This window comes from Penicillium manginii (genome assembly GCF_028828005.1).
Source record: "Penicillium manginii strain IBT 31320 chromosome Unknown utg000005l:1.0-5665137.0:1.0-5668048.0, whole genome shotgun sequence".
NCBI classification, from domain to species: domain Eukaryota; kingdom Fungi; phylum Ascomycota; class Eurotiomycetes; order Eurotiales; family Aspergillaceae; genus Penicillium; species Penicillium manginii.
The window spans coordinates 5634861-5661680 of record NW_026643106.1 but is presented as its reverse complement, the minus strand read 5'-3'; the positions used below and the strand labels follow the sequence as shown (position 1 = coordinate 5661680).

Sequence of the window (26820 nt, the reverse complement as noted above, 5' to 3'; positions counted from 1 at the left end):
GATAGAACCAATAGTATTGATTATATTAGTAATGATATTACTAAGTATATTAATAATAATAATATATTATATACCATATCTGATACTGGTATTGAAAATCTCTATAGACCACTTACAAAGAGTCTATTACCATTTATATTAACAATAACCAATAATAAAGAACCTAATACGTTAAAACAAGCCCTACAAAGCCCTGATTGCCTATTATGGAAAAAGGCTTGTATAGAAGAAAATAGGGCATTAGTAAGCCAAAAAACATGGGATATTGTAGATATCCCTAATGATATAAAACCAATACCAGGACGCTGGATTTTTAAGATGAAACCTACTATTAATAGAATGACCAACAATACTAGTCATATTACTAATAGCGATAATACTATTCGCTATAAGGCTAGGTGGGTCATACAGGGTTTTAATCAAAAACTAGGCATAGATTTCCTAGAAACCTTCTCCACTACATGCCGTACAGAGACATGGCATATGCTATTGATAATAGCAGTGAATAAAGGCTTATATGTATGGCAATATGACGTCAAAAATGCTTTTTGCCATGCTAATATTGATACTAATATATATACTATACTACCTATAGGACTATATACTGACACAAAATATCAAAATAAGTGTGCAAAATTGAATAAGGCACTCTATGGTTTAAAGCAAGCTCCCAGGCTTTGGAACCAATACTTAAAGACAGTACTAAAAACTATGGGTTTTAGAGTATTTGTCTATGATGAAGGAATTTTCATAAATGAAGAAATGAGGTGTATCCTTATTTGTCATGTTGACGATATATTAGTCCTACACCATGACCTTACCTATATAAAAAATCTAAGAATATCAATATCTAAATATATTGAATTAGATGAGATAGGTCAGGTGACTACCTTCTTAGGTAATGATATATATATTGATTATAAATCAAAAAGATTATATATATCTCAATCAAAATATATTGATAAAATTCTATCAAAATTTGATATATATGACAATAATAACTATAAGCCTAAGCAGACACCTGGGGAATCAGGCATAAAACTATGCAAAAACCCTACTACTGCTAGTAATACTGATATCAAGCAATACCAACAAGAAACTGGGTCTATACTATATCTAGCCTTAAAAACAAGGCCAGATATAGCTTTTGCTATATCTAATTGCTCACGATATATGTCAAATCCTAGCAAAGATCATTTTAAAGCAATTGCCTATATATGGTGCTATTTGCTACTATATAAAAATCTAGGATTAATATATAATTGCTTTGGTAATAACCTCTATATCAAAGGTTATTGCGACTCTGACTGGGCTAATGATATTAATAATCGAAGATCTACTACTGGCTATATCTTTAGCCTATCAGGGGACCTAGGACTGACCAATCCTATCTCATGGAATAGTCAGCTTCAAAAATCAGTGGCCTTATCAAGCTGTGAAGCAGAGTATATGGCCCTAAAAGAAGCTACTAAAGAAGCAATATATTTAAACAATATATTTCAATATATTAATAATATATTACAATTAGGTTATAATAATGATATACCTCTTATCTTATTAGATAATGAAAGTGCTGCCAAATTAGCAGAAAACCCAGAATTTCATAAAAGATCAAAGCATATTGATATAATATATCACTATACAAGAGAGGCTATACAAAATAATTTAATAAAGATAGTGCCTATACCATCGAAAGATAATATTGCTGATATCTTTACAAAGAATACTACTAAAGATATATTTAATAACCTAAAATCTAAGGTTGTTTCATATATTAATAAGAATATGATATAATATTTTATATATATTCACTTAGTAATCTCTATATTATTATATAATATAAAGATTATGGGGGGATGTGAATATATAAAGATTAGTTAAAAGACTTAACTATTCTCTGGTTAAATATCTTAACCAGAAGCCTTATCAAATATAACTATTATCGTTAAGCTTAACTAAAAAGCCTAACTATATGATATCAAAATATCAAAATATATTTCAGATGCTTGGAGTTCTGCCAAAAGCCCAAATAGGCCTAGTCTATTTGATCACACCGCTGATGAATAATATTCTGCCCAAGGCCTAATCAGGCCTAGTCTACTGTGGCTTACCGCCCAGGAAATTTAACATAAAAAGGGCCTGCACCCCCCAGCAAACCTATCTTCATCATCATTCTTATTGATCTCTTTCATCTCATCTTCTGATTACTAAGCTCAAGACCAATATTCTAATATAACTTCCTCTTTTGGTAATCGGTGAAGATATTCAAACATCCCCTGATGCTTGTAGGACTTTCTGTCTCACAATTTTAGTATAGACTATTATAGGGTTTAAGTACTCCTTTTTATAATCTATTATATAGTATTTTAATAACTATAGTAGCTAGAGTATAGGGAATCTTAAATTCTAGATATTACTATACTTTATAAGAAACTATTTTAATATACTATAGAGATATTACTTTAGTCTATATTCTCTAAATATACTCCTACTTCTAAACTAGTACTCTCTCTCTTTTAAATAGAAATTCCTAAAAAAATACTCTCTTATATAGTAATAGATCTTTTTCTACTAATAGAGTAATCTTTTGTTTAGAGATAAGATATACTTCCCTTATTATTATAGAGATATAAGACTTTAGTAAATAATTAAATTTAGTTTAAATATCTAATATATAGTACTATATATAGTATTTCTTAAGATATTTTTATTACTAATTTAGATAACTAATAGAGATTATTCTATTAAAATTAGATAAGTTTATAGGTTATACTTTATCTACTTTTTTTTATAAAGTATATTAACCTATACTTAGTGATAAAACTAATATTTAGGATAGTTATTCTATAATAACTTTATATTAGATATATCCTTAAGAGAGAAGGTAGTACAATATTCCTAGATAATTATTTAGTTATAGGTAGTATATAAAAATTAAGTATAGTAAGGAGATAGTTTCTCTATAGAAAAATTCTAAATTAATAGTATATAGAATTTATTATAATTTATATATTTTTATAGGGTTTTATTATTTTTAATTATTTTTAGCTAGGAATTATTACTTTTCTAAGAGTATAAAGAGTAATAAGAATAGAATATAATTAATTCAGAAAGTAGTAATTTATAGTAGAGAATTAAAACCTTAGTATATAGTACTAAAATAGAGAATAATACAATACCTATATATCCTACTTCTTATTTAAAGAAGGAAAATCCTAAAACTATAGCTAGTTTTTGAAGATAGATCTATTATTATTAGAATAATATACAATAAATAAAGCTTACTATATATAATCTTTATTAAAGATAGTATATATAATATAGCTATCTACTATTTTCTTAGTTTATAACCCTATATTTTTTATCTATAAGTGACTAAGAAGTAACTTATTAGTAGTATAATTAGTTACTATTATATAAGAATTTACTATAACTCTATTAATATTAATTAGTAAGTACTTAAGATATACTAAAATACTAATTCTATAATCTTTATCTACTAGTATAAGTTAAAGCTATAGTTTTAGCCTTATATTAGGTAAAACTCCTAGATATTTTATTACTCTATAATAGATAATATTTACTGTACTATCTATATTAATTAATATCTTAATAATCTAGTTACTAATTACTACTATTATATATATAAAATTTTATATATATTCCTAAAGAGACTTTATAGAGGTATTAATAATCTCTATAGCTTAGAAATTAATAGATAAACTAATAACTAAGAGAACTAAAATATTCTAATTAGAGCTAAATAATATAAAATAGGAATAAGCTTCCTTCTATAAGTTCTAAATCTAGATATTAATATATTAAGATAGATTTATAGTAGTAGTATTAATAGGTATTTAGTTAATAATCTTAGTAAGTTTCTAACTTATAGTATTAGTACTAATATCTTTTCTGATACTAGTTTAAATATAAAGTATAGTACTAAGTAGTTTACTAATAGAGATTATAATACTAGTTTCCTAAATCTTTTATAGTATTAGATTAGTAATTATAGATTATTTCTTAGCTATAGTAGGATCTTATAGTCCTCTAATATAATATAGAATCTTATTAGAAGATAGGTTCCTAGTAGGAAATCCTTCTAATATATACTTCTAAGACTTTCTCTATATATTATCTAGTATAAGTATTAGTTTACCCTTATTAGTCTTCTTAATATATAGTTAAAAACAGTCTTACTAAGTATTCTTAGTATATATATAATTAGAAGTATACTACTTTTTCTTTTTTATACAACCCTTCTAAATCTAATCTCTAATAGTATTAACTAGCCCTATCCAATATTCCTCTATATATTCTTCCTTACCCTCTAATAACTTTTCCTATATAGATTTAGACCTAAGAAGAGATATAGTAATATAATAAACTAGGGTAGAGTAATAATTATTACCTATAATATTCTTTAAAGATATTCCAGAATACTATATAGATACTAATAGTATTAATTAGATATAATTACTTCCTAATTAATAAGTATTTTACTTAGTCTATATAGTATATTATTTAGAAATTAGATCTTTTTGTAGAATCTCTATCCTAATTCTTAGTTTCAGACTAGGATTTACCTTTGTTCTAAGAGTAGTCTAGCTAGTTATTTTATTATAATAAATTATGCTCTTTACCTTAAAGTCCTAAATAATATCGTACTACTTAGGTATACTATTATATAGGTCTCTATATATCTAGTATTCCCTAGAAGGATTAACCTCTATATTATTTAATAATACTCTATAGTTTTATTTATATAAAGAGTTATTCTAGTAATTAGTTTAAGTATCTAATTTTAGTATAAAAGCTTCTAGCTTCTAGACTACTTTATTAATTACTTTTAAAGTATAATCTTCCTATTAATTATTAGATACTATAATAGGAATAGTTTAAATAATAGAAATAAGAGAAGTAGGGGAATATAGAGAAGTAGATAAAGATTATTTTTTGGTTAATAATATATACTTAGTCTTTTTTCTTTCTACCTTCTGATATATATTTACTTTAATTTATAGGTTAGTCTAAATTTATTTATATACCTTATTATAGAAGATCTTATTACTATAAGAATAAGTCTTTAGAGTATAATACTTTAATATCTTTACTTACTATTTTTTAGAAAGATCCTTAATTAGTAGATCTATCTATTTACTATTACTTAGATAACTAAATAAGAATACTTTAGTAGAAACTTTATAAAATTCACTTAGATAGTACTAAATCTTATTATTTATAGTCTGATTACTACTAGTAAACTTATCAAAATACTTCTTATTATACTTTAATTACTTATTATCCTAGTTATAATAATAGTCTAGAAAGTTCTTATAAAATATCTTCTAATCTCTTATCTTCTATATAGTTTAATCTTTAACCTAGATATATAGTAGTCTTTTATAGTATTAGGGGAGAAGATCTATAATTTCCTTATAATAGATAATACTACTATAATAATAGATATTCTCTAGCTTTCTTAGGAAATTAGATATATTAGTTTTATTAAAAGTAGGGACTCCCTAAAATCTTAGAACTAATATTATACTATATACTATTTAATATATTAGTTAAGGAAGTAGAACTATATAATACTAAATTAGTAGTATAGAATCTTATAATAGTATTATTAGTAGAGAAAAAAGTAGAGAAGATCTTACAGTAGCTTTAGGACTTATAGGATAAGAGATTTTACTAATAGTTAATCTAGAAACTTTAGAAAGTAGTTTATAAAACTAAGTAAATTATTCTGTAGTAGTAATAGGTATAGCTATATTACTAGAGAGTTTACTATTATTTCTACTATTATTAATAACTATAGTTTTATAAGATTATTTTCCTATAGAAAAATAAAGTACTAAAAAACAAAAAAAATAAATAGATATAGTATTAGTAAATAAATTAGCCTAATAAGATAATCCTAAAGTATAAACAAAAATAGATAAAGATATAGATAAAGAAGGGAATATAGAGTAGAGAATAGAAGACTTAGTACTCTATAGTAATAGTAATAACAATATAGTAGTTAGTAATTAATACTATTCCGATAGTAATTTTTTTAGTAAATAACATAATATAAATAATAACAGAATATTAGATAGTATTATATACTAGATATAGCTAATACCAGGATATCTCTAAACCACTATCTTATATAGTTATCTTAGTATTATTTATAGAACTCCTTCTAGTACTATAGTATCTCTGGTATACCAATCAGTAAGTATTAATCACAAAAACTATATATATTTAGTGAATAGAGATACTCCGATATCCTTTTTAGCCGATATTTTGAATATTTTAATAGGCTAATTATCACAGGATTCGAAGTATACAGCACCCCAGATATTTGATATCAATCTGCACTTAAATCCCCTTCGAGCCACCTATATATCAAGGCCTACCCAAACCCTAATATATTTAAGATCCTATAAGTATTCAGGATTCTTGATCTTATCAAGAATTAGTCTATATATTAACTATCTAATCTAATCTCTACTATCTAATATCCTTACCTAGTCATAGGTCTCTAGTCTAATAACTTAGTAACTATTATAATTCTAATTCTTCTTTATTAACTATCTAAGGATTAAAGATAGTACCCTCTATATATCAAAACCCTATATCCTCCTATAATAACACTTATTCCAAACCCACTATACCTCTAGCTATCCAATAGCCTAAGGTTAAATTAATCCCAGATTAACCTAGAATCCCTATCAAACCTATATCAGACTAGATACCTATCTATAAGACTACTAAATATATTATTAATATATTACTATCCCCTCCCCTATATAGAATATAGATCTAAGGAATTACAAATAAATTAATAACTGAAAGTATTACAGAACTTAATTAAGAGGGTTTTAAGAAGAAGAAGTATAAAATTAAGTATCTTAAGGAATTCCTAACAGTTTATATATATCTTAAGGAACTTACTACTTAAGTCTCCAAAATTTATATAGAAGACTTCTTAAATAGTCTGTCTATAAATTATAGATAAATTAAAACTAAGAAATATAAGAAAGTAGAAGGTTTTAAAGTTAATAAATTTAAGAGATTGTTTAGTATTTAGAAGTAGACTTCGGCACGACCCACGGGTACCCATGGGTACCCATACCCAACCCATCGATGGGTTAGGTTTTGGGTCCAAATCTCCAACCCATGATGGGTTATGGGTCGGAGCTCAAAACCCATAACCCATCATGGGTACCCATATGGGTACCCATATTGCTGTAAACAGGGCAAACTACGAAAAATCTCGTGATTGCATAATTAATGCAAATTTAGCTGTAATTTTAGGTATTCTAGTCACATGTAAAAGAACCTACATGATGATGATAATTGATTCAAATTAATTCTATTATTCAAATTCTAGTACTGCTCAAAATTATTGTCCTCTCTGTGTTTACGCTTCCTTGTAGACATCCGTAGCTGAGTCCCATTCTCTGGTAATAGAGGCTGCTGAGGATCTTGACCCTCAACACCAAGATCTATTAATTCAGTAGTAGAAGCTACAACAATATCCTCCTCCTCCTCCTCCTCCTCCTCCTCCTCCTCCTCCTCATTATCACTAATCGAAACTATCTCAACATCCTGGAGATTCTCATCATTCTGTTCCTTTGACATCTCAATCTCATCCAACGTAAAATACTTCTCAAGCTGCTTCATCTCTGCCTCCTGGAGATCGAATCTTGATGCACACAGGAATAGCATGATTTCTTCAATAGTCTCAGACTTTAAACGGCCGCGTCGGTAATGGCAGACATCACGCGCGGTGTTAAAAAGCCGCTCAACACCAGCACCAGTTGCAGGGATTGAAAGAAAATCTCGAGCAAGCAATGCAGTTGCGGGAAACCGAGACTGGTTCTCACGCCAAAAATGAAGTGGTTCATCTTCGACTGGGTCTAGAAATAAATTAGTATAGAATATTAAAGATAAAGACTCTTTATGAAAGAGTTAAAGAACAAGACTGACCACTATCAAGATACTGAGCAGCCTCATCTCCAACAGGTTTTGCTATAGTCTTGCTCCCACTGAGCATCTTGTTGAGTTTTGATGTAGGTCTTGATGATGCCTGGGGTGTAGGTGAGGCTTGATCTCTGGCAAGACGTTGCTGATATGGAAGCAGTGCTGACTGGAATGATTTGCGATATGCAACACGCCACTGTTGCTCCCAGTCATCAGTTTGAAAGAACTGGAATTTGCTATCTGGTGCAACCATAGTACAAATCGCAAAGATATGTCCTTTCACACCATCTGTTTGCGAATAGTAGCCACCAAGCCTCTGTCGGCCAGCTTCAAGTGATTGGAGCATCTGCTTTTTCCATGGAATCCGCTTCTTCTTTAGCTGACCTATTGACTTCTCAAGATGCTCAAAGAGTGCATTGTAGAGCTTGAAAACCAGATGTGTAGTAACCTCCTTTGTCTTTGACAGCTCAGTAGTGTAGTCAAAGAAAGGCTCTGTAATACAGAGAAGATAATCAATCTGACGCCACTCCTCATTATTAAGCAACATCTCTTTACAATCATACTGCTCACAGAATGATATAAAGTAGCTGCGTAGTCGTTTGGCACGTCGAAGCATCAAAAAGGTTGAGTTCCATCGAGTTCGGACATCTTGAATAGGCACTAGCCTAGGTTCTTTAGGCTGAAGCTGGAGAAAGGTCTCTCGCCGTTGAGGACTGGCATGGATGTAAATTGCAAGATAGCGGACCTTGTTCAATGTGCCTGAAATCTCATGTTTCTGTTGTTTTGCATTTGCCTTTGCTGCAGACGATTGCCGATCGGTCCATTTTGTCTCAGCGGCATCATTTTGGGGTACAGCTTTAAGACGATCAAGAAGCTGATTCAGACAGAGCTGGATGACATGGGCAAGACAAGGGATTCGGATAACAGTGGTCTCACTAGAGAGTGCTTGCTGAATTGTATCCACCAAAGTTTTGTTGTTTGTCGCATTGTCTGTTGTAATTCCAAAGACTCGATTTTGGATGTTGTGATGGGTCAAGGTCTCAAGGAGAACTGCGCTTAGATTTGCACCAGTATGTGAGCCATATAATGGCTTAAATCCAAGAAGAACCTCTTGATATACCCAGTTGGCATTAACAAAATAACCAGTGATTGCCATAAAAGCCTGGTTATAGGGAGAAGTCCAACAATCTAGTGCAATCGATATTTTTGACTCAGGAGGAAGGGTTTTGAGAGTAGAGCGTTGTTTATCTTGGATAATATCTCGTAATCGTCGCCGAATCGTTGTTGCAGAAGGTATCATCGGAGGAGAAGGTGCTAAGCGTGCAGATCGGATAAGGGTGTGGAAGGTTGGATGTTCAATAAGATGGAATGGTAGGCGATTTAAGGTGAGAAACTGCAATAGCTGTGTCTCCCATGTAGTTTGTGAGAATGACTGAGTAGCTGTTTGGCCCTAAAATAGTTAATATAAGATAAATAATAGTAAATAGAGAACATACTTCTGATATTAGGAACTGAGAGATATCCTCTTTTCTGTTGGCCTTGACCTTTTGGCAAGCTGCTGTTTTGAGATGCTTTAACAGAGTTGATGTACCATATAGACTTCTGCCATTTGGTAAAATTGATGCAGGATGCTCTAAGATCCGGGCACAGTTTTTACACATAACCTTTGGTGCCCCATCTTTACAAGCGGCAACCTGATCAAAGTGACTCCAGATATCTGAATTGCGATTTGTATCCCATTTGAGATTGCTTTTCTGTCCAAAGTCTGTCTGGAGCCACCAATCAACCCAATCTGTGTGAGTCATGCTGTTGTAAAGTACAAATGCCTTTCTCCGATCGGGGCCAACACGAGTAAATAAGTCAGGGGGAGGAAGATTGCTCGGTCGGAGAAAATCAGGCTCACTACCTTCAATTGGACAAGAACCAAGAATACTGTTTGTCGGCGTAATAAGAGGATTTGAAGGAGTAAAATCAGTTAACTGACCTGTGTCCCCCTCATAAAGAGAGGGCAGAAAGTCAGACTCCTGGCTTTGGCCTTGGGACATATTGACACCAACTGAAAAATAGCTGTAGAGAAAGCGAGACATATTAGGAGAGAACATACCTTTAGCAAAGAGATTGACTGAACAGACAGATTCTTCTAAATCCAGCTGGAAAAGGGGATAAGTAAAAGCAATATAGGGAAATGATATTTTATTGGCTATGGGCACAGATCTGATCCACTGAAACCCATCACCAACCCATCAAGCCCATGTGATATATCGAAAGCCCATCAAAAACCCATCGGAAACCCATAATACCCATCAGAAACCCATTTAATACCCATTCCCAACCCATTTCCCACTTTTTGGGTCGAAAAAGATTTTGACCATGGGCAGTTTTTGGGCGAAAAACCATCCCACCTATAAGATAGACTCTTTGTCTCTAAAAGCTCTCTATTACCTGGGTATCTATAGTAAAAATGAATAAATAAATACTAGTAGACTTTATTCTCTATGAGTATTTATTAGTGCTCTAGATTTTGGTAGTTCTTGAAGTGAAAAGCATTTTTGATCCCTGTTATATTGGAGTATGTATTACCTTCCTAGAGATATATATCTCCATGTTCTTCCAAGGTTAAGCGTCAAAACAGCCAAAACATTACATACTACAAAAATAGAACCACTGCTACCTAAATTTAACAATTTGATCTGAAAAAAATAAATAATTTGATTCAAAGATTCTTCTGCTGATTTTAAAAAATGTATTTTGAGAAGAGACTGTAACTATACAGCCATGAAGTCATGAATATCAAAATTACAATGATCAGTCAGCTGAATTATCCATGCCAAGCCTCAAATTTATGCACAATATGGGTTTTTTGTACCCATATGGGTACCCATGAAAAACCCATGGGTACCCATCGGGATGGGTGCACCATTTTGAAAAAACCCATAACCCATCATGGGTTGGGTATGGGTCCAAAAGTTGGACCCATTTGGACCCATTGCCGAAGTCTATTTAGAAGTAAGAAAATTAGCTCTCTTAACTTAGTTATATTTTCTAAAGTAACTTTAGGGTCTATAAGGATAAGAAGATAAAGATTCTTATAGAAGTTAAGTATCTTAAGTCTAATTATAAAAATAATTAGACTATAGAAGAAAGATATCTTAAGGATAATAATAATAAATATTTTAGTAGTTAGAAGGACAACTACCATTTGTGCCGACGGCGCCGGATCCGGCCCCCCCCTCGATCGGGTTTGGCGTCCGCCCCCGTCGGCCCCGTTGCGGTTTAGCGTGGCCGGATACGGTTAGGCGAAACGCTATCCCCAAAGTGGTCCCCCGACCCACCACACCCATCTTAAGTCTAGTGCGCCTGTATCTGGTTTAGTGGCTCCCGCTTGCCCCAATTTGGCATTTGCTGCTCTCCACCGCCTCTCGGCCCCGCCAGCGAGAGTATATAACTCGGTGCGTCGCTCGACGTCCTCGCCTTCGTCGTGCTGAACTTCCCTCTCGCCCAGCATACTCCTACGACCTCGCAGCACTGAAATGATACCGTATTTCCGGCTCGCACGGCATCCGCCCCCTGTTTCAGCTGAGCGTCACTCGCCCTGAGGACTGCGCCTTCTCCACCAGCTTGCCTACATACAAACCAATCCATTTGTCTTGAGATCGTCCTCAATTCCAACTGTGGTGGCCGTACTGCAACATTGTGCTTGACACAAGACTGGTGTTCTTCAACGTATGGCTGTACTTTGCTATACCTTTACTCTCTCGCGCGCCTCTGTCTTGCCGTCGTGAGCGCCATCGACAAAGCCTGACTGTCAGGAGACTGGAGATTAGCCATGTTTCCCAGGGTATTTACGATGCGGCGTTGTCCGAGACTCTTTTCTCCGTGCGCTGGTTACTCCACGTATTCTTGTGCCATTGGCTTCTCTTTGTCTCCGCCTGTCCACCATTATGCGACGGTGACGCAAAATGAGCAAATGTCTTGGTCGTCTACGGAATCCTTCGGATTGTTGGATCCCCGATTGGGCCAGTCTAACTGGGATGAGCCCCAAAGTACACTTGAATGGACACTGGTGCGCGTGCCAAGTAACTCTCGGGGACGAGCTTTTGGCTCCGGCCCTCTTTTCAGCAGGGCGCAGCAAGGCAGATTGACGCTTTCATTGCCAAACCTCTTCAAATCCGACGATGCGACGTTATTGTCCAATGAGAAAAACCCCTCATGGGGTGGTCCCTGTGCATGTGGCCCCCGGTCATTCTCGAGGGGTTTGTGCCGACCGCATTTTGCCGACAGACAGTAGCCTTCTCCGTAGCATGGTCTATGCAATTCCAAAAAAAATGCCCGGAATAGCGAGACATAAGGAATAGGGGCCGTAGAATGTGCATATAAAGGATCTTTCCAGCGCCTCTGAACAGAAGGAGCATGACCTCCGACACTGGCTTATTTCTCTTCAATTTATCACAATAATTTATCACAATATGCCTCCAATAAGTCTCGACGAAATCATCCACTATCGTCCGCCTAACGAAAAAACACAATTCCAAGGGCCACAGTCCATCAGTTTATACCATCAGCATAATTCAAATCCATCATCTGAGGGCCCCATCCTAAGCCGTCCTTTCCCACCAAATCAAGTCTGGCCGTCGGGATTTCTTTTATCGGCACATGAACAGTGTCCTCAAATGATTCCTCGATCACCAGTTGAATCCGTGCCGTCATTACCACTCACTGAGCCTGCTGGGGAGGTGGCTTTAGATTTGTCGGATGAGATGAGGATGGATTTTCCGAATGTGACTCTAGAAGAGGATAACGACGTCCCAATATCGAACGCTCACTGGTCTAAAAGTGATTTATTGAATGTTTTCGATGGGGCGTCACTTACAGGTCCGGGTGACCATTGTGATAACAGTACGTCTCAGAGATTGATTTTCTCTATATCCTATCCCGCCCGGAAAGTACCTTAGAGAATTAAAGGGCTAATTTAATGTATTGCAAGCAGGGAGTCAGGATGATAGGTGGTGCCAGAGCACTCATATGTCTCCTTTACAACATCCTGGCGAACCAGACAGTGTTAAAGAGCCCACTATTTCAATCCTGGCATTGCCCGGAGATGATCCTTTTCCCGCGGCCGAAGCGAACAAAAGTGAAAACAAAACATTGCCTTCTATATTTGCAGGTCAGTCCTCATTTTCATCTTGCTATTAGCTTGTCACCTAATTTTGGTGTACAGACTCAGCCAAAGTCGAGGACAGAATTTTGCAAGATTTCAGTACCACTGTGTCCGCTACCTCTAAGGAGCATCTCAATATAACAACCAACGAACATTATTTGAGCTCTACGGATGAAAATGACCCTGATCCATCATTTGGTCTACTGTCTGGCGATGTTGCCCCGTCAACTGGCGATGCCGAAGCTGGGTCAGATGAGCTTAGACAGTCGCCAGTTTTCACGAACTGTGAAGAAATAACCCCCGAGGAATGCGGTGGCTACTCGATTGCAGAATTCTGCGAGAGTATTCAAGCCGAGGCAAACGGAGTAGTATTTACTGATGCTGAGAAAGAACTTTCACAAACAGAAATTGAAACCCCGTCGACAATCAACTCACCAGGGCGTTGTTCCATCTCCATATCGCCTATATCACAGCGTGGTGAAGGCCAGTCAAAATGCACCCGAGCCGATACAGATGCAAATTTGCCTTCAGTGTCGGAGCTTCAATCTGTCGTCATCACCAATTCACGTTTCAGAGAGCGAGACATGAGGAAAATTGCACCATTGGCCCCAACGTCCCGTCCAAAAAGAAAGCGAGGCCCATCCGCGTCATCACATGGCGGCAGCTGCAGCGACAGCTCTAGTGACGCTGATGATGCGGACGACGTCAGTGAGAGCTCTATTCTATCCAACCGATCGAAAAGAGCTGGGCGGGTGGCAGTAAAAAGCTCTCCTGCTCATCTACGGCATAACAAAAATACTTGTCACAACCTCTTCTCGCAGCGTCGCGTTTCTCGAGCCTCAAAAAATGAGGAGTCCCACCCCCAAATGCCGAGGGATCGGCATCCCGTATCTAGTCTGTCCGATATAGAGACAATTCCCATTCGAGGTTTCCTGACACGGGAAATACTTCTGTCGAAGGTTGTTTATTCGATTACCTTTGAGGAGCGAACAGAGCACACCTGCCTGCAGGAACCCGATAAGACTCCACCAGATTGTGAGCGTAAAGCTCAACGCAGAAAGTTACCTCGGCAGAAAAATCACAAAGTTGGAAAATTAATTAGACCAGCTCAAATTCTGTCTAAAGACGACGAGCTTTTGATCGAATTGAAGGAAGAGAAAGGATTCAAGTGGAAAAAAATTGGAGAATATTTCCCTAGCAGATCAGTGGGCTCACTACAGGTGCGGTATTCTACACGCCTTAAGAACCGGTCTGGTAGAAGCGACGGTCTTTCAGCGACAAATATCAAGAGCAAGGCTACCGAACCGTCATTAATACAGCGATACGGTCCGCCTCGGCACAGACAAACCGTCGACCGTTACTCCCCAGTCTGAGATAGCAAGACTCTCAAATGATTATGTACCACTTATCATCCAGAGATACCTTGATCCCGATGACAGCGAATGGGACCGTTTTCCTTTCGCTGGTGAAAATACAACACCGGCGGCACAGGACCTTCAAGGCCTCTATATTCTCAATATCTTCCCGTGTATTTCCTCGCTGGAAGATGGCGACTTTGACCCCTTGACCAAAATCATTCAACTCCGCAGCCCTCAGGCATCATACTTGGCGGCGCAGCAGGAAGCTACTCAAATAGCAAGCTGTACCCCCACCAGGAGATCTTCCAATCGCCCTAGGAGGCAATCGACTGCAGGTTCGAATAGGAATCATTTTTTAGGTGGAAATTAGGCCAAGGCCTGACCTTCAAGCTCTGGAAAAGAATTCGGACACGCTGAAACCTTTGGGAATTGATAGGGAATAAGGCACATGTGAGTGTGGCATTCAAGGGCTATCTGCCATGGAACTCTTGAATGAGTTTTTCGGTCATGTACACCCACAGTTTTACGTTTTGTGCAAGATAAGATACATAAGTTTATAATCAACCATTCTCGGATGGACCCCCTGCTTCACGGTATTATGTTAAAATTGTGGGAAAGACGGCAAGCGGAAGAACTTAGAACAAGGCATTAACACATATGAATAGAGCAGTCTGACACTGCTGGAGTACTCAAATTAGCTGGGTGTCTTCAAAGACCAACGGGGCAAGACGCCTGTTAGCTCGGTGATGCATGTGCTGGTGCATTCAGGTAGCAGAAGCCCAACTCCAAAAGTCAGGAATGGCATCATTGGCTCGTTATATAGTCGAAATGCAATACCCCGATGCGGTCCAGCTGATTAAGCAGGAAAATGCATTATCCGCAAGTCAAAGTATCCAGTCTCGATTGAACGAGACCGTGTATTGGGAAATAATCAAGAAGGGCGCGGATCTCCTTGATCCAAAGGATCTACCAACCTCTAAAGGCCCTCTTGATGAGTTCACGATGGCAGAGAAGGTCGCCACTGAGCGCTTCATGAGGGAAGCGGGCTATGGGCTTAGCCTCGCCAATCAGCGGCAGTGCCGTCTTTTCTGGAAACGGTTGTTCCAGATGCGTAGCGCGGGTGTTGACAAGATCCTCTTATACCGCACTAAAGAATTCGACCGCTTCTGCAAAAGCTATTCATCGGAGGCTGGGGCTGCTTTGGTAGAGATGGTCCGGCTCTGGGAAGAAAATTATGGCTTCTACATTAAACAACTGGAAGAATCAGTTGCCGAACAGAGCAAGGGCGATTTAACAGGAAGGCTTTGGCTGAGCCAATCGTTTGTAGCGGACAGGCTGTAGCGGACAGGCTCAATGTTCCAGAAGTTGAATGGAACAGCGCTATCAATCGGTGGTCCTCCAGCGTAGAGGAGATAGTTTTCCAATCGACAGGATCATACGAGCCATCATCTACACCGCTCGGTGGGTTCTTTGACTTGCAGCCAAAGGCAGTAACAACGCGGAACAAGTCTATTTTTGTCACCATGCAACCTAAAGATGACGATTTTCTCATGGTATGTCCTATCATTACCGTCCAGGAGGGAGACATTCTTGGGGTATTTGCTGGAGAAGTACGGTACTCCTCTGATTGCAACCCTGTCTACGGTATACCTGGTCCTGAAGAAAATCTTTGGTTGGACTATTCCATGGTGACGGGAGCACTCAACTTTATGAAGGTATCAGCCCCTGGAGGTGACTCTAACGTTCGTCTTCAGTGGGATCTCATCGATGAACACAACGAAGGAAAGGTACATCTCATGTGGAGAGTCTCGGTTATTGCTTCTCGTGCAATCCAGCCATTTGAAGAATTTATTCGCGTTGCTCCTCACAAAGTACAATATCTTCTGCATCAGAAGCGAGCATGCGCCAGGCGAGGATATACAAAGACTCGAAATTCCTGAGTCTTGGTTTCCTATTCATATCGCTATAAATGTAGTCCCGACTATTTCGCCTAAAGATAGAAAATAAACTATTACCCTGGTTTATAAGACCATCGCACTAGGATTAACAACAAGTGTAGCTTAGATCAGGACAAAGAAGTGAGCTGGTATTGGATATGTACATTTTTGTGACGGCAAAACTACGGTTCTTGGTCGAATGGATATGCAGATGTGGGGCACCGTGAGCTGAAAGCAGTTAGCGTTTCTTTGTACTCTGCTCAGAGACCATCAATTTCCCCACCTAGCTCAAGGAAGATCAAGATTTGCAGGTGCATAGGCTATATCAGCGGATTGCGATATGCCAATAGCCTGCGTCAGAACACTCGCATTACGATCCTTGAGGATCCAACACAGTTACTGCGAGAGGTCTTCCTGTTGGAAGCTCAATCCAAGCTTTGCACAGTTTTTTACAATATCATGTAGGTTAAAGAGCCCACCAAAGTCGCGTTCAAATAGTGTGACTACATTCAGAAAAATATACACGATTTAATCTTTCGGCATTCGTCAGATATTCGAGGTTTATCAATAGACTCACATAAAGTGTGGTGCATGTAATTGTGGGCTCCAAAAAAAGATACAATTTCCAGTGGATCCTCAGCTCAGATTTAATTTTGTGACCCACCAGGCCTTGTCTTTTCTCGATAGTTGAACCACATCATCAAGGCCCTTCAGCACCGCATCCATCTGTATAGATGACAGGAAAATGGGACCTTTTGAACTGAGATCTTCTGCCAGGGTCCTGGCATCAGCTGCATCACGCAATTTTTTGGCTGGCGTGGGTCTCAGCCCACAGCTATTAATTTTGAATACGAGAAGATCGAGCTCAGAGATATAAGGCAAGGAACCCGGCCGAACAGCTAGTATTGGGAGTGCTGTGGGTGGAACGTAAGGCGACTATAGACGATTAGATCGCAATTGAAACATTTAATAGGGGAAGTCTCACCTGCCACTCTGGCGTTATATCAATCTGGACCAATTTTCCGCCTGGGCTTTTGTAGAAAAATAGCTGAGCTTGCTGTTGGAATGGCGTTGACGGCAAAGCAAGGAGTTTATCTTTCACTGCCTTCGGAGCCCCTTGGACAGTTATCAGAAAGTCGACGTCCTGATACAAATAAAGTAAGCAATTTATTCATGTACTGAAAAAAGGCCATGGTAGAGGTACCTCAGTCGTTCGATAACCCCGAAGGTAGTTCCAGAGCCCTAGACCTCCGATCACGGCAATTTTGGCGTTCGAGAATTCGGGCATAGTTTTGAGAATCGCAATAACAGCACCTGCAGCAACCTCCAGTTCCGCAAAAGATGGGGCCGACATTCCTGTGAAAATGAAATATGAGTAGAAGGAAAGAAAAAATTATCTTGTTTATAATATCCTAAAGGTGGAAATGAAGTTCTCATTTATCATGATTTCAAGGCATGAGGCGCTAACTACTGGCTTGACCGCCTCGTCCAACTAATAATTAAATATTTAGCGCTGGACAGCACCTTTCCTCTCACGAAACTCTTCGAGTATTCCAAAACATTTTGCGTCTCATATTGCCGCCGATGGCTGACACAAAATTGCAGATCTTGTCTGATCTTCATTTGGAATCTCCTCAAGCATATGATATTTTCCACATCGAAGCCAAAGCGCCATACCTCGCATTGGTCGGCGACATCGGTTACGTCAAGGATAAGGGTTTCTTTAATTTCCTCCGCAGACAACTCAATGTCTTTCGTGTTGTGTTTCTGGTTGTGGGTAACCATGAACCCTATCACAGCAACTGGTCCGAAACGAAATCGAAGATCAAGCGCTTCATAATGGACTCGGCGCCCAAGTCAGGCGAGCCGCTCGGCCAACTTGTTTTCCTCGATAAAGGACGCTACGACATTTCATCAACAGTCAGCGTTCTCGGATGTACTCTTTTCTCACAAGTAGCACATGACCAAAAAGAGAATGTCAGTTTCGGCATAAATGATTTCTACCATGTTGATGACTGGTCCGTTGGAGCTCATCAAGCAGCGCATCGCGCTGACCTTGACTGGCTCAACCATGAAATCGATGTGATTTCGCGCCTAGAACCTGACCGCAAGGTTGTCGTGCTCACCCATTATTGTCCACTGAACAATAAAGAGGTTGTCGATCCTCAACATGCAGACAGCAAGATCTCCTCTGGTTTTATGACCGATCTATCCGGGGAGACTTGCCGGAAGAGCGGCGTTGTGAAACTTTGGGCCTTTGGTCACACACACTTCAATTGTGACTTTACTGAACCGAATCATGATACAAGATTTATTTCGAATCAGAGGGGGTACTACTTCTGCCAGGCGGCAGGCTTTGACAGCACGAAAACATATTGTATCTAGGAAATTACGAGACGACATTTTTACTGAACAAGTCGTCAAATGAATGATTGTCACTGTATGATCCTCAAGTATATTCTATCGACAGGCGACCGCTTGAAAACAAAGTACAGCGAAGCTGATCCAGAAGTAAAAACATCGAAGAATCGCCCTTTTTGAGAGCAAAAAAAAATTCTTTGTACTCATCCGCCAGGTTGTTCACATCAAAGATGTCCGTTTCATCCACGTATTCCAGGATATATGTCAAAAGCGCCATCCAGTAAGTTTCATAGATAGTGTTGTAGTCTCTGCAGAGGAGAAGGATCAAAGCTTCGCAAAACCTAGCAGCACTTGGAATTCGCACGAGTGAATATTCCGGGGATAGTCGTCCTCGGCCACGGCCAGGAATTGCTGATGGGAGCCGGACATCTGAAGCACTTAGAATATCTAGGGGCTTCTCGAACTGACCACCATGAAGGCCTTCGAATTCCCAGAGAGTGTCAGACTTCCTGTACAAAGACAATGCAAGCTCATCGCTGACGTGGACGTGTTCCGAAGGAGGCCGGGCCTGAAAACCTCGCAAATGAGGGCAACTCAGCTGCTTTGCACAAGGAGGAAGGCCGGATTGCTCAAGAGCGGACGAAGCTTTCTTAATTTTATCATCAGGAACGACAAAGGCTACATCCTATGATCTGTTAAGCAGTTTTCCCGTCAGAAGAGAAGCAGGTACAAACGTCAGTGATTGTTGGGACGCCGTAAATTGTCAACAGATAGTTGCCCCAGAGGACATTCGGTACACCAGCGGAGTCCAGTATTTGACAGAACTTCATAACAAGCTTGCCGCAAAGTTTATCATCGTCAGAAGCATCAGCCATGATTGATATATAGCTAGGATAAGTTGCGTGAAAACAGCGTGCCCGACGCGCTTTTCAAAAACGAATCATGGCCGCGTCTCATCATGTGATCATGCGGGAAAATACTTAGCCCGGTACCCGGTTCATTGATAGGGGCAACAGCATTTCTGGGTAGTGGGAGCTCCTGGGGCCCGTCGCATTAGTTCCCAGGGTTTGAGGGTCTCACGTATCTGTTGTTAGTTAGTTAACTAACTAACTAGTTAACTAATGGCGGAACTAAATTCTTTTTAAATCAGAAGAATATCAGCTAAGTACTGGTTTGATTGAATGATTCACTCAAAGCGAGACCATAAAATACTGTATATCCTTCGCAGCAGGCGCCTTTTACTGAAGAACAGAAAATGTGGTCTCGCGCGTTATTTAATCGAGATAATAATTTCGCCATAGTGACTGTACTGGCTGAGGATTTGAAGTAGGACTGAATTTATCCATTTACTAACGAGACGGTCGGTCTAGGTAATCTGAAACCATTTGACCTGACGTATAATCTAGGTAACAAGGACTCAGAACGTCAGCATACATGTGTCAAAAGACCAAAGCGGCTTGGTGCATTCAGTGCCTAAGGCATGTCGGCTCCAAGGGGGTGAGTAAGCAGGTAAACATTCCGCTCTGACGGGCCACTCCTCCGCGACAGCAAGCCCATGCGATGAAGACTTCGATTTACATCATTCCATTATCTGCTGACTACTGATTTCAACAAGCGATGGAAGAAACTATCGCAGAACTGCGACGTCAGCTTGAAGAAGAAAGACTGGCGCGGGAAGAGGCAGAGCGTCTCCAGGGCGAGGCAGAGCGTCTTCAGGGCGAGGCAGAACGGCGACTCCAACCCAACAACCTGTTCCGCCTCCTCAATCGCTGCCATGAATCTCTGTCCCAAGCGATCCGAGTCGAGACGGATGCGACCCTCACGACTCAGGGCACCGCGACCGACCCAGTGAATCGTCTTTACCCCAAGCGCATAGTCCCTTGGCTTGATTTCCCCCAGCTCCAGGAGCAAGTCTGGAGCAAATTCGACCGCACCGCTGCCTTCACCTCGCGCCCGCTGTTCCCTTCCGATACCCAAATCGATTACGTCGCCACAAACATTCAGCACAACCCGATCTATTCAGAAACGTCGCTTCGGAATTTTGAGCGAGACACTGTCGATAACTTTGTCGAAAAGGTTATTAATACTTTGCGAGACGATGAAGTCCTGCGCCATGACTTTGGGATCCAAGGCCGAGTTACTTTCTACGATCGCGCAAACCCATCGGAAACTTTGCTAGAGAACAGCCTGGGGCAAATGAGTCTTCAGGATACGCAGACACCCCAAAGGCCGGCGAACTCTAGGCATGGAAGAGGCAGAGGAAGAGCGAGAGGCGCGGCGCAGAGACAGAAGAGGGATGGCACTGCACGAAGACGCAATCGGCGCGCCGACCAATTCTGCGTGCATATTGTAGCCGATGAACGACAAATTCCGGTGCACGCAGTGGAGTTCAAAGCGCCACATAAAGTGACAATACCCGAATTAGTGGCGGGTCTACACCAGATGGATCTGGCCCGGGATGTCATTGATCAGGAGGGCGACACATTTGAATTCTATGCCACCCGCCTTGTTGCCGCCGTGGTAACTCAGATATTCTCATACATGATCGACAGTGGAGTTCGATACGGCTACATCTGCACAGGAGAGGCCTTTGTCTTCCTCCACATCCCGAAGGATGATCCCACCATAGTTCAATATTTTTTGTGCATCCCAAATCAAGACGTGCAGGCGGACGATGAATTGCGTCTCCACCGGACAGCCATCGGTCAGGTACTTGCGTTCACTCTTCAAGCGCTGACCGCTGACGCTCTTTCTCAAGAGTGGCACGATGAGGCACATAACAAGCTAACAACCTGGGAAGTCGAATATTTGGATGTGTTGAGGGAAATTCCCGAAACTCTTCGCAAAGACCCGCGGGGCTCTAATTATCGACCCTCGCACTGGAAACGAGATCAGAAAATACACAACACACGCTCTCGCACTCGTTGTCAGCCAGGCGTATCTACACCGAAGCACTCCTCGACTGAAGGCAATAGTAGTGAGGAAGAATCACATTCGCCAGCGGCAGCAGCAGCGTCGCGCAGCCGATCGAGCCGCGACCGAGGCAATAAAGGCCAATCAAGCAGGGAGAGCGAAAAGTCGCGAGCTGGCCGGAACAACAAACAGACTTCTCAAAAAGACGGGCATTCCGCACGACCATACTGCACCATTGCTTGCCTCTATGGCATAGTCAACGGAGGCCCTCTGGATAAAACATGCCCAAACTGGAAACTCCACGGTGGCCAGAGACACTCCATGGGTCCGCAAGAGTTCACACGCCAGCTTCATCGCCAGCTTGCCCGAGATCGAGAACTTGGTTTTGAACAGCTCCATGTCTGTGGTCGGACTGGATATCTTATCAAAGCTACCCTTCTTTCGCGCGGATATACTGTCATGATTAAAGCCACGACCATGGAAAAGCAGCATCGCCTTCGAGTAGAAGCAGACAATTATCGCTACCTCAGGAGTATGCAGGGTCAAAATATTCCTGTCTGTCTGGGGACATTTACGCCACGAATTTCATATTGGTACCATGGTGAGCTAATGGAGCAGATGATGATTCTCAGCTGGTCGGGGAGGAGACTCCAGCACGTCATCAATGATGAGAACACGGATTTCTTCCACCGGGAGCGCGAGAAAGCCTTGGCTGTATTTCGTTCGCATGGAGTGGTCCATGGCGACAGTGAGTGGCGCAACATGTTGTGGGATGACCTAGGTAGCCGTTTGATTGTCATTGACTTGGAAGACCTGAAACGGTTGAAACGCTCTCGTGCCCTTGAAGCAACTCCTGGGAATGCACGATATGGTCATCTCGCAAAGGTGAGAAAGTCCGGGCCACTGTTGAACTCCCTTGCTGTCTGCACATGACACCCCGCGGCCCATGATTACACTTCACCCAAGCTTCTTCATAATTCACGTGTCACTAGTCCTAAAAACATTTGTGGACATCTGGGATTGTATTTCACTCTCAGTACATGTACCCAAAGCACTACAAACAACAATTGGTTCACCATTGGAAAACTTCCCTCAGCGACTTCTTGACCAAGGTTCTCTTGAGGTTCTACCTTTCAGCTGTCCTAGGTCTTTCTTTCCCCTTCCCCTTTCCTCTTCTCAAATCTTTGATTTCGCCACCCAGCTCTCCACACAAGAAACTGCATCAGAAGGTGACTTCTTGCACTCCAAAAGAAAGGATAGCACTTCTGCTGGGCTGCATATTTGATCCGGTACCTTGCTGGCAAAATCACGAGCGAACGCTTCAATCGTCTCATCATCATATCCCTCGTTGCCTTGCCTTTGGTTCGACAACTTCTTGAAGACCGCGTGGAAGAGCTGACTAGAAATGTTCTAATCGGCGAGTTTAAGATGAATCCTCTTGTCTGAGCGGCCAGGCCGAATAAGTGCTTCGTTCAGATGTTCGATATGATTCGTGGTCATGATGAGTATCCGGCCTTCTTGAGATGAGACACCATCAAGCATATTCAAAAGCCCCGATAGGGTGACTGCTGACTTTGACTCCTTCTCTTGGTCTGCACCGACGCTGTCTCTGCGCCCCACCCCAGTGATATCCACATCTCTAGGAGAACAATACAATGCGGCGGGAGCTCAGAAAAAAGCTCCAGTAGTATACTGTCGGAGATATTCGACAATTGAAGCGTAAAAATATCCAGTTCATGCTTTCCTGCGAGTGATAGACTGAAGCTGGATTTTTCGGTTCCAGGTGGCCCAAAAAAAGATAGCCTCGTTTGTAGGGAATACCCCGTTCTGCGTACCAGCCTTGCATACCTTGGTCGTGGACCTTATCCACATCCTTCAATATGTCACTCTTTAGCTCATTGTCCATGATCACCGTGTAGAGGTAAGTCGAACTGGTCTCATCTGGCTTTTTTTCCTTTTCCCGTCGTGGTGCTCAAAGACAGACACTTTTCTTTGGGTGTCTTTGAGATACTTTACTCGGCACTCTTCGATCAGACTTTTTAAAGATGTTGGCATTAAGATCAATGGAGGACATGCGGAAATTCTCTCGATGCTCTTTGACATGGCAGTGAAGAACAAGCAAATGTCCCTTGTCCCAGAAGAGAAACGATTCATCCCAAGGAGAAAAAGTCACAGGCTTTCTTTGTTGAATAGAGGTTACTTGTCCGCTGTTTGGATCTCACTCGAACGATCCATGAATGGGCATTGTGAACAAAAGGTTGATCACCTATCCAATCAACTAGCATATCGTATGCTTCGTCGTAGTATGAGACATAGATTGTCGATATTTCGAGCCGAAGCACATTCACTTCGATAGTCTAATCAGGAGAGATATGATGCGGTTTCCTCGTAGTGTCCATGAAACAACCCCGCATTAACGTAAGCAGCTGCATACCCGATTCTGGGCTTGGACCATGCCATGCCCGATTCTCTTAGACCAATCATTTTGGACACTGTTGTCAAACTGGAGGATGCGGCTCTGAGCACTTGTTGATGTCGATTTGGTGTGCAAGATATCACCCACGGAACGGACCGTGAGTTGGTTGGTCTCAGACAACAGGTGGGACCGCTCAGGCCGCCCTATGTAACAGGGTTCCCCGCTTGAATCATGTTAAGGCTCTCAACAGCGGTACTTGCCCGTTTGAAAAATTACTTTCACTAAATCTTGCCTAAGCCTAGGCCACGATTTACTATCTACTGCTACCAGCGAGCGAGATGCTCATTGACTTGCCCCGAAGGGCAAAACCCAGTTGCTGGTCAATGACATGTTCAATGAGAGTATATAGGCTATCGACAGGTGCACATCCAAGATTTTGCAGAGATTGAGTGAAAAAGGAAGGACTGAAACAGACAAAGGATTGAAATGAAGAAGCCTAGTGACGAAGACATGAGATTGATGAAGACAGAGGCGAGTAATCTCTTCCCCAACACATAATTGACAGACAGGTGCTTGTTTGCTTCTTTGTCTATGGAATCCCCATGATGCCAGATTGGAAGCTTGCGAGGGCCTATTTCATCAAGTCAGAAACATGCTATGGTGGAATAATCGGAAGATACGACCTTATTGAGAACCCGGAACTTCTGCCCCGCACTTTTCACAAGGAAAAGGCTCACCATGGGTAACATTGTTGAAGCCGCACTTTGGACACTTCATTTTAGAATCGGAAGTCTTAGAAACTGAAGATGGCTTGTCAGATATGATCTGAAGATAATAGGTACTGTGAGGTAGGTAATAGAAGAGTTGTGAAATTAATACAAATTCCTCTGAGATACGGGGGCTGAAGGGGTGTATTTATAGGCCATCGTCTGATTTTGCTACAGAATGGATGGAATTTAGGGATTGTCATTAATGACGAGCTGCCGGATAGCTGGCTTTGGCCCCATTGCCTAGCGCTAGACCAGAATCATGCACTCGTACCCCTTTCTGCGGATGCTGGATGTATCACTTGATCGATGGCACAGACCCAATTTCAACGAGAATCTAGCTAATAAGAGTATATTCTCGCATCTCCAGATTACCAAATTTCCGCAGCCTGTATAAATCAAATATTCTGGCCGGCTCTTCACCCCCGCCTTGTGTCGTGCTAGGCTCCTTTACCCCTTTTTTGAACGACTTCAAAAAATAATTCGTCAAATCATGTGATGGCCAAAATCGCCAAAAGATCCCAAACACGTAGAATCAACAATGCAAGTAGATTGGCTTATTCCTGATTGGACATTTCAAGCCGCAAGTATCAGGCGGTGAAGATATTCTGTATTCAAATACTCAGTCCCATCCCCTCACCGCACTTTTTCTTAACATCCCCTTTAACCATTCATTATGACAGCTGAACCATCCAAAGGTTGTATTGCATGCGGATGGACTAATGACCAGCAAGATCAATGCTTCTATTCAAGCCATGTCAAATTGTTTTATGGGGCGAGCAGGCGGGGTGTTTGGTCGATTGGGTCCGAGGTGATTATGAAAGAACGTCCCGACGAGGGTCCAAAGAACGAAGTGAAAACGCTACAATACCTTGAAAGCTATCCTGAAATCCCAGTCCCAAAGATCTTACGTGATTGGGTGGATAGCAATGGGCGATATTTTGTACTCCAAGAACGGATCCAAGGACAAACACTTGAGCAGGCTTGGCCCTCACTGTCAGAAACTCAGAAAGTCACTATCGCCGACCAAGTCATTGGTGTTCTCAATCAGCTACGACAGATCACGTCGAAGTCTATTCAGAGTGTCGATCAAAGTCCTTGCTTCCCTAGCTTGCTTTTCTCTGACAGGGACTCCCATGGACCTTTCCACTCAGACCTTGAACTCTGGGAAGCCATAAGCCTTTCACTTCACAATCCACCTAAAATAATTTTTCCTCATCAAGCTTTGGAAGGCTTGAAGGAACGGCTGCCTAAGTGTGAGCCCTATGTCCTCACTCATTGCGATCTCAACTTGGGCAATATTATAGTCAAAGATGGAGCTTTGGCTGGAATACTCGATTGGGAGCTTGCTGCATATTATCCTGTGTGGTACGAGTATGTCTCGGCCTCTTGGGGATGGACCGAGGAGGATGCTGAGTGGAAAAAACTACTCCAAGAGCGTTTCAGTGTGCATGGTGATTCTCATGACGACGCGAAGAAATTCTGGAGGGATTTGCGTCAAATGAGAAAGTACCCAAATCTCGATGCAAATGGCCAAGAGGTCTTGGAGAGAATGCTTTGAATTCAATCATTTTTGTATTAGTCTGTCTTATTTTGGTCTGAATATTATTGCCTTATGTCCAATCAAGGTTCACGAGATAAGATTGTGTAATAGCTTCGCATCTGGCGATCACAAGACCCTAACAAACACGACCAAGCCTGAAAAGACAAAGTCGATGGTTATCACAGTCTCCTAATACTTGAGGCTCGAGCAACTCTCAGTCTGGTCGATATTGAGGATTTGCGCTTTGTTACTTATACGGGAGTAAACATCCGAGTGCCTGGCCTATGACAAAGATGCTAAGCACAAAGTCTTGCAGGATGCAACATGAAGTCAGTCATGCAGACCAGCTGTTTGTATCCACTTAAGGCAAACTTGATCAGCGATGCCCGT

At 40.5% G+C, this 26820-nt stretch overlaps 10 protein-coding genes across 10 annotated transcripts; 6 read left to right on the top strand and 4 right to left on the bottom strand.

Annotated features, from left to right (window-relative positions):
- Nucleotides 1-7380: 7380 nt before the first annotated feature.
- N7533_008400 (uncharacterized protein) lies at nucleotides 7381-10022 on the bottom strand (the record flags this gene model as incomplete). The annotated part of the gene is made up of 3 exons (XM_057105050.1): nucleotides 7381-7913; nucleotides 7984-9427; nucleotides 9474-10022. The coding sequence occupies 3 exons, from the start codon at nucleotides 10020-10022 to the stop codon at nucleotides 7381-7383; spliced, it is 2526 nt and encodes an 841-aa protein (XP_056960007.1).
- A 2421-nt stretch (nucleotides 10023-12443) lies between these two features.
- N7533_008399 (SANT/Myb-like DNA-binding domain-containing protein) lies at nucleotides 12444-14508 on the top strand (the record flags this gene model as incomplete). Its single annotated transcript, XM_057105049.1, has 2 exons — nucleotides 12444-12873; nucleotides 13196-14508. 2 exons carry the CDS (start codon nucleotides 12444-12446, stop codon nucleotides 14506-14508), a joined length of 1743 nt encoding a protein of 580 aa, XP_056960006.1.
- Nucleotides 14509-15321: 813 nt separating this feature from the next.
- N7533_008398 (uncharacterized protein) lies at nucleotides 15322-15834 on the top strand (the record flags this gene model as incomplete). The annotated part of the gene is made up of 1 exon (XM_057105048.1): nucleotides 15322-15834. One exon carries the CDS (start codon nucleotides 15322-15324, stop codon nucleotides 15832-15834), a length of 513 nt encoding a protein of 170 aa, XP_056960005.1.
- Nucleotides 15835-16016: 182 nt separating this feature from the next.
- On the top strand, nucleotides 16017-16433 carry N7533_008397 (uncharacterized protein; the record flags this gene model as incomplete). Its single annotated transcript, XM_057105047.1, has 1 exon — nucleotides 16017-16433. One exon carries the CDS (start codon nucleotides 16017-16019, stop codon nucleotides 16431-16433), a length of 417 nt encoding a protein of 138 aa, XP_056960004.1.
- Nucleotides 16434-17066: 633 nt separating this feature from the next.
- On the bottom strand, nucleotides 17067-17784 carry N7533_008396 (uncharacterized protein; the record flags this gene model as incomplete). Its single annotated transcript, XM_057105046.1, has 3 exons — nucleotides 17067-17366; nucleotides 17416-17574; nucleotides 17635-17784. 3 exons carry the CDS (start codon nucleotides 17782-17784, stop codon nucleotides 17067-17069), a joined length of 609 nt encoding a protein of 202 aa, XP_056960003.1.
- Nucleotides 17785-18014: 230 nt separating this feature from the next.
- N7533_008395 (Ser/Thr protein phosphatase superfamily) lies at nucleotides 18015-18815 on the top strand (the record flags this gene model as incomplete). Its single annotated transcript, XM_057105045.1, has 1 exon — nucleotides 18015-18815. One exon carries the CDS (start codon nucleotides 18015-18017, stop codon nucleotides 18813-18815), a length of 801 nt encoding a protein of 266 aa, XP_056960002.1.
- Nucleotides 18816-18879: 64 nt separating this feature from the next.
- Nucleotides 18880-19666, bottom strand: N7533_008394 (uncharacterized protein; the record flags this gene model as incomplete). Its single annotated transcript, XM_057105044.1, has 2 exons — nucleotides 18880-19476; nucleotides 19526-19666. 2 exons carry the CDS (start codon nucleotides 19664-19666, stop codon nucleotides 18880-18882), a joined length of 738 nt encoding a protein of 245 aa, XP_056960001.1.
- A 742-nt stretch (nucleotides 19667-20408) lies between these two features.
- Nucleotides 20409-22637, top strand: N7533_008393 (uncharacterized protein; the record flags this gene model as incomplete). The annotated part of the gene is made up of 1 exon (XM_057105043.1): nucleotides 20409-22637. The coding sequence occupies one exon, from the start codon at nucleotides 20409-20411 to the stop codon at nucleotides 22635-22637; it is 2229 nt and encodes a 742-aa protein (XP_056960000.1).
- Nucleotides 22638-23114: 477 nt separating this feature from the next.
- On the bottom strand, nucleotides 23115-23610 carry N7533_008392 (uncharacterized protein; the record flags this gene model as incomplete). Its single annotated transcript, XM_057105042.1, has 2 exons — nucleotides 23115-23341; nucleotides 23553-23610. 2 exons carry the CDS (start codon nucleotides 23608-23610, stop codon nucleotides 23115-23117), a joined length of 285 nt encoding a protein of 94 aa, XP_056959999.1.
- A 1953-nt stretch (nucleotides 23611-25563) lies between these two features.
- N7533_008391 (aminoglycoside phosphotransferase family protein) lies at nucleotides 25564-26448 on the top strand (the record flags this gene model as incomplete). Its single annotated transcript, XM_057105041.1, has 1 exon — nucleotides 25564-26448. One exon carries the CDS (start codon nucleotides 25564-25566, stop codon nucleotides 26446-26448), a length of 885 nt encoding a protein of 294 aa, XP_056959998.1.
- Nucleotides 26449-26820: the final 372 nt, after the last annotated feature.